General features: G+C 40.6%; 1 protein-coding gene across 12 annotated transcripts in view; it reads left to right on the forward strand.

The window, feature by feature from the left end:
* Ttn (titin) overlaps window positions 1–4,172 on the forward strand; it is a 274,946-nt gene extending 270,774 nt beyond the window's left edge. For all 12 annotated transcript variants that reach the window (XM_023719078.1, XM_023719080.1, XM_023719081.1 and 9 more), the window contains 4 exons: window positions 872–1,536; window positions 1,628–1,781; window positions 2,430–2,732; window positions 2,872–4,172. In XM_023719078.1, the coding sequence (XP_023574846.1) occupies window positions 872–1,536; window positions 1,628–1,781; window positions 2,430–2,732; window positions 2,872–3,170 (1,421 nt within the window). In that variant the 3' untranslated portion in view covers window positions 3,171–4,172. The remainder of the gene's footprint in view (window positions 1–871; window positions 1,537–1,627; window positions 1,782–2,429; window positions 2,733–2,871) is intronic.
* Window positions 4,173–15,915: the final 11,743 nt, after the last annotated feature.

The raw sequence follows: 15,915 nt of genomic DNA on the forward strand, positions 1-15,915 counted from the left end.
TTACAGACATATGAGAAATTTTAAAATAAAACTATCTTTCTAACTCTAGAACTCCATGTATAAATACAGAAATATATAGACTGAAGTTAACATATACTTTTGTATTAGTATTAAAAGCCTGCCTAATTACATGTGGTATTATATACAATTCCATGAGCAAGCCCTTGCTCCCAAGAATATTTTAAAACAAAATTAGACAAATATACAAATTGGGACTGCTTCCCTAAACCTTTATTTTTGCTTTTTTTTCCCAAAACAGCACCAAGTTACCTTTTCTCTCAATTAAAATTAGTTCATTTTCACCTCAGTCTTACGAAAGAAATTTTATTCCATAGGCTTTTTTTTTTTTTTTTTTTTTGTACCAGGGATCAAACTCAGGACTTTGTAATATCTCCCCAGCCCTCCTTAAAAGAAATTTTATTCTCAATAAAATTAATAAAAAAACAAAACGAAAAATTTAACTTTTTATTCAAAGTTCTTAAGTCGGGGCCAGGGAGATGGCTCAGTGGAATAAGTGCTTGTCTGGCCAGCACAGGGATCTGAGTTCAATCCCTAGTTCTGGGGGAAAAAAAAAAAAAGTCTCTTAAGTCTACACATCTCCTAAATTTTTGACCATTCTCTTTAAGATATTTTTATTACACTATAAAAATTATCTTTAGTTTACTTTAATGCAACTTTACATTAACCTCAAAGTCATCTCTAAAGTTTTCCAAGCTTGAAACAGGTACAACTGGTGTTACCTATACTGTGTATAGAAGTGGTCATTTTTCTTTGCCTCTACACAGTATTATATAAATGCAAAATTTTTACAAGACAAAGGGTAGGAGGCCTCTTTCCAATTAAGTTTGACTTACAGAGGTTTCTTTTTTAGCTGCAAAAGACAGTGACACCCAGAAAATATCTACACAAAAGACCTCTGAAATCGCATCTCAGAAGAAGGCAGTTGTCCAAGAGGAAATCTCCCAAAAGGCCCTAACTTCCGAGGAGGTCAAGGTATCAGAGGTCAAATCTCAAGAAAAATTATCCATCAAAGAGGAAGTCAAGAAATCAGCAGCATCCTCCCTGGAAAAATCCATCGTCCATGAAGAAGTCACTAAATCATCACAGTTATCCGAAGAGATCAGAACTCAAGCTGAGATTAAAGTATTTTCGACTCAGATGAGCATAACTGATGGCCAAAAAGTGACTCTAAAAGCCAACATCGCTGGCGCCACTGATGTGAAGTGGGTACTGAATGGAGTAGAGCTTACTAATTCTGAGGAATACAGGTACGGTGTCTCGGGAAGCGACCAGACCCTCACCATCAAGCAGGTCAGTCACAGAGATGAAGGTGTCCTCACCTGCATAGGCAAAACCAGCCAAGGAATCGTCAAGTGTCAGTACGACCTGGCCCTCAGCAAAGAACTCTCTGATGCTCCAGCTTTCATCTCACAGCCCCGATCTCAAAATATTAATGAAGGACAAAATGTTCTCTTCTCTTGTGAAATCAGTGGGGAGCCATCCCCTGAAATCGAATGGTTTAAAAACAACCTGCCAGTAAGTTAAATTATGCATGTACTATTGAAGACAAATGTTAAACACCTCTTCTACTGCTGAACATAAATGCTTTTTATTCCTTTCATTGTAGATTTCTGTTTCTTCGAATATCAGTGTAAGCCGCTCCAGAAATGTATACACGCTTGAAATCCGAAACGCATCAGTAAGTGACAGTGGAAAATACACAATTAAGGCCAAAAACTTCCGTGGCCAGTGTTCGGCTACAGCTTCCTTAACAGTCATCCGTAAGTACATCTTTGCTATCTTCCTTACTGGTTTAAGATGTGTGTGTGTGTGTGTGTGTGTGTATGGTGTGTATAGGGACACCTGGCATATCTTATCAGCATAGAACACTCTCAGAATCCTCACTGAACTCCATGTGTAAGGACAGGCCTCCTTCATGAATTCATCATTACAGTTAATTTCTTCACAGCTGGGGCCAGGGAGATGGCACAGTAGAATAAGCGCTTCCCTGGCAAGTGCAAGGGCCTGAATTCAATCCCTGATTCCACAAAAAACCAAAACAACACAACACAAAAACAGTTTCTTCACAGCTAAACAGAAGCTTGAGTAAGTTGAATTTCAAAGTAAAGCTACCGGCTGCCCTGTAGTCCTTTTAGAATGTATCATATGTTCATCATTTTCAATATGACTAATCATTTTTCTCCTAGCGATTCCTAGTACCTGCATGTCACATAATGGTAGAAATGTAAGGATTCATTTCTTGGAGACACTGAGCTAGCTCTTGACAAATGTATGTATCTATGTATCTGCTTATGCTTCGACAGCACACTGTGTTTATGTTCTCATGTACGCTTCTGCAAGCCAGCATCGGATGTCACCAATTAACCAGATGTCATTGATGTTCACTGTGTATCTGCTATGCTCCACAGCTCTAGTTGAAGAACCTCCCAAAGAGGTAGTCTTGAGGACAAGTGGCGACACGAGCTTGCAAGGAAGCTTCTCGTCTCAGTCAGTCCAAATGTCTGCCTCTAAGCAGGAGGCCTCCTTCAGCAGTTTCAGCAGCAGCAGCACTAGCAGCATGACTGAAATGAAATTTGCAAGCATGTCTGCCCAAAGCATGTCCTCCATGCAAGAGTCCTTTGTAGAAATGAGTTCCAGCAGTTTTATGGGAAAATCTAGTATGACACAACTGGAAAGCTCAACTAGTAGAATGCTTAAAGCAGGCGTAAGAGGTGAGCGATAAAATTACTGGTAGAGGTAGTCAAGCAAGTAGTGTGGTATAGTCTTTAGTACATGTAATTCAGTAGATTCAGTAGAAAGCAAATCATCATTTTTTCAGTGATCCTAAAACTTTGTTGTTATTCTGTTAAGGAGTTCCACCTAAAATCGAAGCTCTTCCCTCTGACATCAGCATCGATGAAGGCAAAGTTTTAACAGTAGCCTGCGCATTTACAGGGGAACCTACCCCAGAAATAACATGGTCTTGTGGTGGAAGAAAAATTCAAAACCAAGAACAACAAGGGAGATTCCACATTGAAAACACAGATGACTTAACCACCTTGATCATCATGGACGTACAGAAACAAGATGGAGGACTTTATACACTGAGCTTGGGGAATGAATTCGGATCTGACTCTGCCACTGTGAATATAAATATTCGCTCCATGTAAGGGCCTGGGCCCTTACTCTCTACGCTCATTCTTAACCTTACACAAATGATACACATGGACTAATCTTTCTGATCTGTAAATATTTTTTAAGAAGTAGTTTTGTATCCACCTAAATGAGTTGAAGTTCCAAAAATAAGCATTTCAATCTTTTCATAATGGTGACCTCAGAGTACATTTGCTAATGACATGTACATACTGTATATAGCCGGATTACGGTTATAAAGTTTTGTACCATTTATTTTATGACATTTTACAATGTAACTATTGAAACAAACCATTGGTAGGAGAAAGTTTCTTAGGGAACGAATACCCTGCTCAACACTTTTATCAATCTTTGTGCCTCAACATACTGTTGATGTCTAAGTATGCCTCAATGGGTCGAGAAATTCCCCATTGAAGATGTCCTGACCACCTTAAAGACGATGCCGCACATGCCACCTGGTGTGTGTGCCGATACCTACTGAATTAGAAATGTAAGGCATTGGTGATGTTTGCATTTACCCTCCTGTAAGCAGCACTTTAACGTCTTACATTTGCTCTGATATTGTCACACTAAAAATTATCATGACTGAAATATTACCAGAGCAAAGTGTAACGGCCAACACTTTGTTCGCCCATTTTACACTGTCTCTGACATACGGTGCCTGGGTAACTTGGAAAAGTACCATCTCCTGGCCATCCCCTCACGAAACCAAGCTATCCAAGTATTCCTATGCCAGAGCAGTGCCAACTCCTGGAGGTCCCGGTGCAGCCAATGCTCTGTGTGTGGTAGCTCTAAATTGAAACATGAAAAACTGGGCAACAAGCAATAAGCCACAGCAAAAAAGTACTTAAGCACAACATCAAAATGAAGCTGTTGTTAAGTTAAACACAATACTATCAACTGCCCAAAATGTCAATTTGATGTAGTTGTCATGTAGGTATAAATTCAACTGTTAGTTCTAATTGTTGGACCTCCTTGAGCTAGTAACAACAAAATAAAGCAAGCTATCTGCACCTCAACATGTGTTTGGTTGTTTTCTGTGTATGAGATATATCACATAAGGGATCACAGCTAAGACAAAGTAATAAATAACCTAGGTTAATAACCTTTTATTAACACATTTCACATAAGATAAAGAAATGTAAGCCCGTGTATGTTTAAACTTTATTTTTCATTAGTGAATATTTGTCATAAATATTGGAGAACTCATCATAGGGGATTTGTACCTGTATGTGATATATCTTGATGCTTTTTGCCCCATTCTCAAAAGCTTTGTTTTCCTTTTTTCCTTCCTTCCCCCCTCATTTCCCTGTCCTTTTCAATTTGAATATTTTCTTCTTTTACTTAAACAAATTTTTAATTATGGTGGATATACTTAGCAATTTTGTCTTAAAAGCCTAGATAGACTTCTTAAACTTACCCTCAAAAGTTTGTCTCCTAAACTTATCAAGGAAAATCGTTTTACGGCAGCCAATTCAACCAAACCCAAAGACACAGAACCTCTGCAACTCACAGTATTTTCTGCTAGACACCACACAAAACAATGGTAAAATATAGAATTTGATATGGCTCCTGTCTGGAAGGATAATGAACAGAAAATGACAACCTCTGGGGGAAATAATCAGTTAGACAACTGAGTCCACACTGACCATGGCAGCCCCAAACTGAGAATGAAAGACCTCCCTACCTACTCACCTGAGAGGTGACATTTGGTAATAAAGACGGGGATTCTGGTCTCAACAAATTCTTTGAGCAGAAGAGGACAATTACGCAAAAACATAAAACGTGGCATCTGCGGGTGCCTCCACCTGATCTCGCAGGGAGCATGAGTCCTGCACAGAGCTGGTTCTAGCAGGGAGAAGCAAGGTGCCCTACTGGTCCCTTTACCAGCCACAAGCAGCAGCACAGGCGGTGCACTAGGGGGACGCAGGAGGAGGGAAAGCACCCCCTGGGGACCCCCACTGCCTAGGTAGGCAACTGTCCTTCCCACTGGGCAGCTACACAGCCAATACTCCAGAAAGGGGCAGGCAGGGCAGGGTGTACATACCCTAGGGAGTCTGCACAGCCACGGCATCCACTTGGCCAGCTGAAGTGTCTGTTTTCTTCAAACTACACCAGGTCTGACGAGGTGGTTTCCTGAGGATGTCCTCTCAGCACTAATGGGTTGGCATTCCTACACCATCCAGGCACGCCTGATAGCAGGAGGTATGGAGGAGGACACCGAGGCGGAAGGCAGGATCTCTTCTTTCCCTCAGTTGCAGCTCCTAAGGGCCTGAGAATGCTTTCTAGGTTCCCCAGCTAGCATCTGTACCCTTAACCCCCACCCCTCAGAAAAGAAACAAAAAAGCACTGCCAGCTGCAAAGAAGGCAGAGTCCTGCCCCACAGCACCCCACATCCCCCACTTTCACCAACCCTACGCCTTCACATCACTTCCTAATCATAGCTCATCTGGGTCAGCAGGGAGCGATGGAGTGCACACACCAGATGGCGCTCCCTGGTTCCAGCCCTTGCAATTCTACCAGCAATCCTCCTGAGCACTCCGTTACTTTTCTCGAAATCCTTCCCTACATCCTGGCCATAGAAGAATAATAATGCTGGAATCGGAGTTGCATTTAAAAAGCTGAGGGGCGAGAGAGATGGCTCAGTGGAATAAGTGATTCCCTGGCAAGCGCAAGGGCCTGAGTTCAATCCCGTTTCAAAAAAAAAAAAAAGCACTTAAAAAGCTGAGTACTGAGCTCAAATCCAAGATCTTCTACTGTATACTAACTTGGGTTACCTGGCATAGGTGACTAAACTCCAATCGTTGATGTTCTCATCCATAAAATGGGAATAACAGCAATCCCACAGGACTGTTGTGAAGATCAGGTAAGTAGTAACTTGTTACATATAAAATTTATCGCCATGCTTAGGATGACAAGCAGTAAAAGCTGGCTCTTTGTTGTATTACAGATCACATGCAGAATACACTGACATTAGAGACTATCAAGCAGGAAAGCAGCGTGTTGGCGCGGAGCTAGCATGCCTATCTCTCACTGATGTCCACTGGATGTTGCACCCAAGCAACACTACCTGGATGGTTTATATGAGAGAGACTAACTCACACCTGTGGAGGCTCAAGGTCCAAACTCAAGGAGTGGGCCAGGCTGGTTCCCACTGAGTGAAACAGGGAAGGATTTATTCCAAGTCTCTCTCTATGGGGGTCTTTGTGTCTGTGGCATTTTTCCTGTATACATTTGTATCCAAACTGCCCTTCTTAGAACACAAGTCATAATAGATTAGAACCAATCCTAACACCTCACTTTAACTTAATCAGCCCTGCAAAGACCCTATATCCAACAAAGTGCACATCCAGAGATAGTGGAGATTGAGTCCAGCCTATTTTGAGGGGAGAGACACTTATAACAATAGGTATGAAAGGCTTAGGACAACACATTTCTATGTGAAATGTTTCAGTAGAATTTCTCAAAATATAAAATTGTCTCTATCCAGTAGTATTGATTATATAGATGAACCATGTAGTGCTAACCCAGAAATAACAAGTAAAATAACAAGTTAAATCTAGTTTTCAGAGTAGACTCTAAAAATGTTTTGTGATTGTGCTCTAAGAAGACAATGTACAATTTGGTTTTACCCCAAATGTAATTTAAGAGAATCAGACAAAGTCAGTTTCCTTGTACTGTATTAGGAGAAAGTGTCTGCAAGATAAACAGGAAGACCTGGGGAATAGACTAGACTACGGGTTTTTATTTTAAACTCATGAGAAAATCTGTTTTAGTCCTATGGCCGCTATCTGGGCTGGGGAGATAGCTCAGTAGATTAAGTGCTTGCCTGGCAAGCACAAGGTCCTGAGTTCAATCCCCAGTTCTGAAACAAAACAAAACAAACCTATGGCTGCTATGTCTGGGTCAGCACTCCACTCCTCAGGATGTCTAAACCAGCTGAAGAATTCCTGTACAGATTTCTCCTTAAAAAAACAGGGCTGGTGAGATAGCTCAGAGGACTAACCACATGCTTAGGCAAGCTTGGGAACCAGGGTTCAATCCCCAGTATAGCATGCCGCACTGGCCCTGACCCCAGGCATGCAGTGCAAGCAATCATGTCTGGGAGTGGTAGTGCACACATGTAATCCCAGCACTGGGGAGGCTGAAAACAGGAGGACACTACAGGTCCGAGCTACACAGTGAGAGCCTATATCAAATAGATAAATTAAAAAAAAAAAAAAAGCTTTAAGAACTCAAGTGAATTGGGCCAGGGAGATGGCTCAGCGCAATAAGCGCTTCCCTGGCAAGCGCAAGGGTCTGAGTTCAATCCCCGTTTCCGCAAAAAAAAAAGAACCGAAGTGGACTCTGGTGCTCAGAACCCATCTCCTGCAGCAACAGGTACAAATTCCAACTTAAAGGGCAGGAAGTCTCTAGGGATATCAACTGTTCTTTTTCATGTATTTACTACAGGGTCTACAGGGTCTCACTACATACATCAGATTCACAGTGATCTTCCTGTTTTCAGCCTCCTGAGATCTGGGATTACAGACGCATGCCACCACGCCCAGTCTCAATCGCTCTCTCAGTGTGCCCTAGGGGCAGGGCTGGCACAGTACACCAGGGATTGAAACCTGGTCCCTGTGTCTGCCTAAGCAGGTGCTTTAGTCCGCTGAGCTATTTGGCCAGCCCTCAAGTGGACTCTTAACAGCAGGCAGCTTCAGAAAGAAACATTTTCCTGCAATTGTTACCTATAAATGAAGTCATAATTTTTTGGCAGCTGGCAGCTGTGAGACTACTGCAATCTACTTTAGACTTTAGACAGGTAAAATATAGGTACCCCTCCCTCCCCAGCTGCTGAGCAGTCCCCACCCTTAAGGGAGGCCAGCTGCCTCTCCTCTATTTCCACTTACCTGCATAGAGCTCCAAGACGCTGGAGACCAATGGGTCAAAACCCTAGCAGAAGTTGAGACACCAGGTCCAAATTTTATGAGGACCACCAAGATGAGGTGCGGCCTCTGATGGAGACAGCTGCCAGAAGGAAAGCTGCCAGGGAAGAACATACCCAAAGCTATGCTCGACCACAGACTTGGAACTCGAAGCCAGGCCTGTTAGCAATGTGATCTTGTCACCCCTTTGGGACACCAAAAAACCAAACCTGCTGGGTGAGAAAGAGACAGTGCTTACTCCAGGAATAAAATGATCTGCTCCATTTTGAGGGTCATTTTTTTCCAGGGCAGGATCAACAAAATTTCTTCAGATCATAAAAAAGGGGCCTTGTTGATTCCCGGCCTGCAGTGCCAGCCCTGCCCCCAGGGCGCATTAAGATGGCAACTGAGACTGGGCACGGTGGCATGCGCCTGTAATCCCAGCACTTGGGAGGCTGAAAAATAGGAGGGATCACTACAAAATGGATCTGTGTAGTGAGACCCTGTACTAAATACATAAAAGGGGGGAGTGGGGCCTAAGGGTATCACTGGTGTCTGCAGGCAAGCCAGGAAACAGGATGCTGACCTAACCCAGGAGATCACAGAAGGGGCAGCCGAGGAGGGGAATAGAAGTAAAGCAAAACCAGAAAAGAATCTTTCCATTCTCCAGGAAAGTAGCTTGGCAGAATTATCCGCCTGGTTTTGGGGGACAGTTGAGACAGAGCAAGGCCAGCTGAGAGCTCACGGAAAATTTAAGGCATGGTACTGTCCCGATGACAAGGCAGGTTTCCTGAATGCTGGGGGCTGGGTAGACAATATTCCAGAGAACAGAGGATTCTTTTGTTCACTTCATTATGAGGCTAGGATGAGTTCTGTTGTCCTTTTTAACTTGAAGGGAAATTTCTTTCTCTTTTAAACCTTTCTCAGAGCAAAGCATCCTTGCAGGGACTGCACTTCTCACTCCTCCTTTCTACAGGGCAGCTGAGGGAAGGGATCGAAGAACACTGCCGTCACTGGTGACTATTCCATTAGCAGCTCTCTCCTGCTCCGTGTCAGGGCAGAGTGGAGTGCTCGTGACGGAGGTCATTTTCTCCACATCTACTCCAGACCAGAAGATCACCTCTAGTTCCTAACTCACTGATGTGAGCATTGAGGACATTTCATTTCCAAACCTGGGTGACAAAGTCAAGACTTGTGTAAGACACAAAACCAGAGATAGAAAAGGTAAGGTGTGCAAGACAGACATCTACCCCAATGCCACCTCCTGCACTGTTTCTCAAATTTGAACCACTGGAGGATCCTGTGAAAATGCAGAGGCCAGTTCAGTAGGTCAGGCGGGGCCTGAGGTTTGGCTTCTGCTGCAGCAGCAGATGCTGCTGATTTTCACTGGAACCAGATGCTGCTGATTTTCACTGGAAAAGTGTCTAGGTTTTCAGGCCATCTGAGGATGGTTCCAAACTTGAGTAAGATAGACGTATGCAGATGAGACAGATCTTTATATATACATGTTTAGATACATATGCTCACAGTGTACACACACGTGTATATATACACACACACTCTACCTCATCATATATATAACAATCAGGAGTTTTCATCCAGCTCAAAGGTTCTCAGCTAGGTTACCCCCTGGAATTACCGAGGAATTAAAATAAAAAAATACTGATGACTGCTGACACACAGTTTCTACTGTAACTGTTTAAGATCAAACGAGAATCAAGAAATTTAAATATATCCCATTTACATGCTTTAAGGATCACTTTGCTTGTATAGCTGACTTCTGACGAAGACAGGTAAGGTGATCTAATTCACGCTTTCCTTTAAAGGCTGTTACTTCTCCTAGTATCTGCTGTCACACTACAGCACAAGCCAGTCAGTCCTGTATGTGTGTGGCAGGCCAGGGTCATCTTTTCAAGGCACAGTCACACTTAATCAACTTTGAGAATATGCTGTACTTAACAGTTAGGTGTTCTAGTGACATGGTAAATTTATTAAACATTTTCCCCCACACTTACAAATGGCTCAGATTTATTGAATTTATAAAATTACAATACTTGAAACAAGCAAAATGTTCATACAAAAACATGAGCATATGCCTTTTATAATTTGGAGGATAAAAGAAATACTCATAAAATAAGTATACATATATTTTTAAGTGAAATTTATTTTTCCCTTGGAAATAAAATCCTATTCTGAAGAGGTTTCAAAATTAAAGTGCTCGGGCCAGGGAGATAGCTCAGTAGAATAAGTGATTGCCTAGCAAGCGCAGGGTCCTGAGTTCAATCCCCAGTTCCGAAAAAAAAAAAAAAAAAAATTAAATTGCTTAGTTATATCAACCTAAAACCATATTTACTATTCGGTTACTAAGTTTATTTAGTGACTAGCTCTTCTACCAATTCAAATATTTCCAATTTATCTCCCAAGGTTACAAAACTTCCCACAAACTCATATTGCAATAAGTATTATATATATGTTACTTACAACTAACCAAAATGCAAGACATTTAAAAGGAAAAAAATAAGTATATATGGTTTTTAAAACTATTTATAAACACAAAACATTTTCAAGAAATCAGAAAAACTGCCTAATGTTTGTTTGTTTATGTTTAGATTAAAATAATGTTTGGTGTATAAGAATAATAAATATTACTCAGTTAAAAACAATGAAAATTTAGGAAAAACTATAATAGTCTATATATATACATATATATCAATATTTCAACTATTATGCTATTAAGCAATGAATTTTAAGTGCACTTAAAAGCTAGAAATTAACAAATTTTGAAAATTAGCAATACAGCACTTAATAAGTCATTAGTGAATACTGGTCAAGGAAATTTTTTGAAAAGATGAGGACAAATATCTACACAAACATAAATGCCTGACTGCCCACTTGGACTCAGCACCAGGCTCAAATCCTTCTCTTTTCCAAAACAATATGTCATATCAGATATTGAAAAGGCCTAAATAGCAATCAAAAACTGTAGAAAAATTACAGTGAAAAAGAAAGAAAAGGCAGAGTGGAAAAAGTTCATACAACTTTCTTTTTTGGCTAATTATGGATAACAATGGAAAGTATTTAGAAATATACTCTTGATACCTAACAATGATTTCTTATAGGCTCTTCAAAGCAGGAAGAAAGTAAAGTTGAGCTAAAACCAAAAATTCTGAAAACCAAAGGCAAAAACTCACATAGATTCAAAAACAGGAGGAGAAAAACACTTTGCTATACAGCAAGTGACTAACAGACTTGAACTTTAAAAAATCATCTACACCTACCGCTACTGCCATACCCCCCACAGCAAAAGAAATGAGAAGTGTCCACAACTGACAGACTGAAACCTTAATTACAGTAGAGGAAGTACATATCTCAAAGAGGTCATCATAAGGCCAAAAACTTATGAGTCATCATCATAGTGTGCCAGGCTGGGAGATTTAAGTGACATGCAAAGAACTGTGTGACCAATGTGGCCTAGTTAACCAAAAAGTTGCAACGTGTGCCTTTTGTCCCCCAAACTTATGGCCTATGATAATAAAACAGCAAGGAGAAATGAGAAAACTCATCTCTGAAGAGGTTTGCTACTTAAGCAAAACCACAAATAACTAATACTCTTCTTTCCAATGATGATGAAGGGTGAACTAAACCCAGAAGTGAGTTTATACAAAGCCCTGACCTGCCACTGCATTTCATTTACTAAATTTAGACCTTTAAAAAAGTTGGCACTTTTCCCCCAAACATTTCTGTCAATGCTACAAACATCTACAGATTAAGGCACTACCAGTAAGTTAGTGGTATGGATTATTTATGTATGGGCTGTGCTACGTTTCTATTTTTTAAATATGTTTAAGTTCTTCCTAGTGGGAGAGTGAAAACTGAACACAGAGGACCAATTAGGAGTTGTTAAACTTTATTGTGAGTGCTTAAAAACACAGTACCTAGCAGAGCCAGGCCTGAGTCACGGCCCCGCACTGGCTGCACAGACTTCCCTGCTGCCTTCCTAACACAGAGCAACATTACTGACCAAGTAGGTACACACCACTCTGCTAACCCGAGCTTCTCACTCAGAATCCCAAGAACCCACAAATGATTAATCAGTGTTGGCAAAGAAAGGGAAAATAAAGTTTGCCACGTGTGGTTACAATGCTCAACCACTCATATTTATTCCCACGCTTTTCCGTAGCCAATCACTGCAAAGCAAGAGAACAAGCAATAATAAAGTTAAGTAGAAATGGATTCTGAGGCCTTACCCATGATGGGGCCCCACAGAAAAGGGTTATGGACAATGCCTGAGTCAGTTCTGAAGGAATTACGAAATATTTTGGTGACTCAGCAACATGAACACCACAAGAAAGGGACCAAGAGAAATACGCTACTCAATGTAAATACAAAGTTTAATTCTGATATTTAAAAGGTATTCACTATATGCTCATTTACCATATAGATTTGCCAAATGAAAGCTTTTAATTAGACATCTGCTGACGAAAATTGGATACTTAATCCCATCTCTAGCTCACATTTTAGATTGCTGCTCAAAAAATAAAAATCCCAACTCTGTATTTTAACTAAGTCAGGGATGCTAACTTTTACAACAAACTTGCTTTTAATCTTTCATTGATATTCATAAGATAAACTGTAAAATGAAACATAAATCTACAACTTAAAATGATTCCAAGTTGCATTGTCCACAGCCAAAAAACATACACGTGTGTTCCTACATTCACACGCACATAATGAAAAGCACTAGAAACACTAACATGGTCTTTTAAAGGAAAATAGCCTTAGTCTAGCTATCTACCAAAAAACCAACCAATTCATTATGGTCTCTTGCAAAGTAAATAAAATAACTACAACGTCTGTCTGGGCAACAATGGTGGGGCCAGAACTGTGAATCTTAAACAAAAGTAAGTACAGTTACAGAGAGCCACCTCCTTCAGTATCACAGGCTGCATGACACAAATGTGCCACTGTTTATGGAACAGCTTACTACTAATAAGCTCATTTAAACTAGTTTACGTCTCCATAAAATCAAGGTTAAGATCTAGGAAAAAGGTCTGGGAGAATAAATAAAAATAAATACCACCAAAGACTGGCTACTCCTGGTGAAAAGGATGACAGTGATTTCTGGTATGTTCACATTGCCTAAAATGACAGTTCAAAGAACAACATAGAATCCATCCCGTACTGAGTTTAAAAGGAGGCTGAGAAAATAACCAGCTCTCTTAGAATGTTAAGTCCTAGTTCCAGGGCCAGGAGAGAGAGAATAGCAGCACAGGTGACCCCAGAGTTCTCCTCTGGTTCTTCCTTTCACTACACAAGACAAGCTGTCCTTCATTCCTGCACCACTTCACCTCATGTACACGCCAACTTCTACTGCCTGTAAACCCAAGAGGGCTGGGAAGGAGATGTGTGGGGACAGCTTCTGTTGGCTCTAGATCCCCTAAGGACACTGCTGTCACATGCTGGTGCCTAACCAGCACCATGCTACCAAACCGAGTAATCCAGTTAGTCTTTGTGTCAAATTTTTAAGAACACAAAAAATAACCAAAGAATCATCCATCTATCCTTGCAGCATAAAAACTGAGGAGAAACGCATATGTTTTACTCATCTTTGAGGTGTGGATTACATTATTTATGGAAATTCCCCTCAAAAAATGTCAACAGAATTGCTTAAAGCATTATTGTTACTCCTGTACATTATTAATTCACTTGGCTTAGCTACAGAAATTAATCAAAACTTAATCTACCCTGTTACTAAATTCTGGTTTTTGTAGATTCGTTCTAGATTTATTTATTCAGTGACTAACAGTTTAGTCCAAAAAATTCAAGTATAGCAATTAAAATACTAAATAAAATAGACAATGTAAATAGTTAATATTTCAGGATATTATAAAAGCTCATCCTTCCAGTCACATGTGCATCAACACTGCTTCTTGGAGCTTGGCTGCTCCAGATTTCTTGCACCTTAGTATTTCTACTACGAGGCTAAGTGAGGTCAAGCACCTGGTCTACAGCACATGCTCTAAGGTGTTTTGTTCACAATGAGACCACTGGAAATCTGGCAGGGAAGGAGATCACAGTGAAGAACAAAAAGCATAAACTATGCTGTGAAAATACATCAGTTTCAACATTGGCAGGAGAGGAAGCATGGAAGGTTTCCAAGTTGTTATATGTCAAATCCAGAGATGAGATATCAACACAGTCAATAAGGAGCCCCAAAGGCCGGTAGATACCTTACCAGTGTAAGCATCTGCCCAGCACTTCAAGGTCCTGAGTTTGATCCCCAGTACCACAAAAAGAAAAAGATGGGGGGGGGGACACCACGGTGACAGCAGCAGTCACATGAGGGAAAGGATTTGGAAAGGAGTAAGAAACTAGTAGGCAATGTCTTGCCTTAGCATCCAGCCCTTTCATTTGTTCTGCCAAAGTTACCCTGATAATTTGCAAAGAGCACTACCTACCCTAAACACATGGCCATTCTTTCTGTAGAAAAATTTCTGTACCAGAATTGAGATATTTGCTGAAAAACACACAGAACTCCACTTCCATGACAGTGAACCCAAATGTCCCTACCAATAGGAATCCCCTTCCTAAATATGCAAGTCGTTAGTCTTAAAAAAAAAAAAAAAAAATGGACCAGATGGCGTGGCCCATGCGTGTAATCCCAGCACTGGGGAGGCTGAAAACAAGAGGATCACTATGAGTCCAAGCTGCATAGTGAGACCTTGCACCAAATACATTTAAAAAAAAAGTTGTACATTACCTGCTCCCTTTTCATTCACAAGAATTAGCATCACATTATACACCCTCTTAACACAGACACAAAAATATACTTAAAAGTTCTAGAAGGAATTTAAAAATCTAGACTGAAAGTTGTTTCTATCTAGAACATAATTACTTTTAAAACACATACAAAAAGCCCATCAAGTAAGGACTGGATCAAAAAGATGTGGTATTTTTATACACTGGAGTATCAGCTATTAAAAAAAGATAAATTTGAGGCTTTTATAGATAAATGGATGCAACTAGAGGCTGTACTCATAGGTGAAATAAACCTGACCCACATGTGTAAACACTGTATTGTCTACCTAGTGTAAGAAACTGAAAGAGTAAAAACAAAAGGTACAATAGATAGCGTGAAAGGAAAAGAAAGTGCTCAAAAGGCAAGATTAACTAGAGGGAAAAGGAGAAAAGAAAGGGGGGGGAATATATATATATAAACATAAGATAGCTAAAATAATTATATTACTAATTTCTACTGGTTTATTGAAAGGAACAGTTAATGCTTAAAAAAAATTTTTTGTATGTATTTTAGTACAGGGTCTATAGCGTCTCACTCCACAGACCAGACTCATAGTGATCTTCCTGTTTGCAGCTTCCCAAGCACTGGGATTACAGGTGCACACCACCATGCCCAATCTCAGTCACTCTCTCAGTGTACTTGGGGGCAAGGCCGGCACAGCACACCAGGGATTGAACCCCAGTCACAGTCTGTTGAGCTATCTGGCTGGCCCTAATGCTTAACTTTATGATAAATTTTTATGCAAATATCTCATAATCTGAATGACTACTTTAAAGATAACAATATACAATATAGCAACCATTGTTAACTTTCTATCATTTTATTTTGAAATTCTGTATCATTTTAGTTTTTTAAAAAATTTTTCTCTTTAAAATAAACACTCTAGGGCTGGCCAAATAGCTCAGGGGATTAAAGCACCTGCAAGCAGGCTCAGGGGACAGGGGTTCAATCCCCAGCATGCCGTGCTGGCCCTACCTCCCAGTGCATGGAGATGGCCACTGAGACCAGGCATGGTGGCTCCCGCCTATAATCCCATCACTTGGGAGACTGAAAATA

The sequence above is a fragment of the Octodon degus genome, unplaced genomic scaffold (assembly GCF_000260255.1).
Source record: "Octodon degus isolate 3935 unplaced genomic scaffold, OctDeg1.0 scaffold00065, whole genome shotgun sequence".
Lineage (NCBI taxonomy): Eukaryota > Metazoa > Chordata > Mammalia > Rodentia > Octodontidae > Octodon > Octodon degus.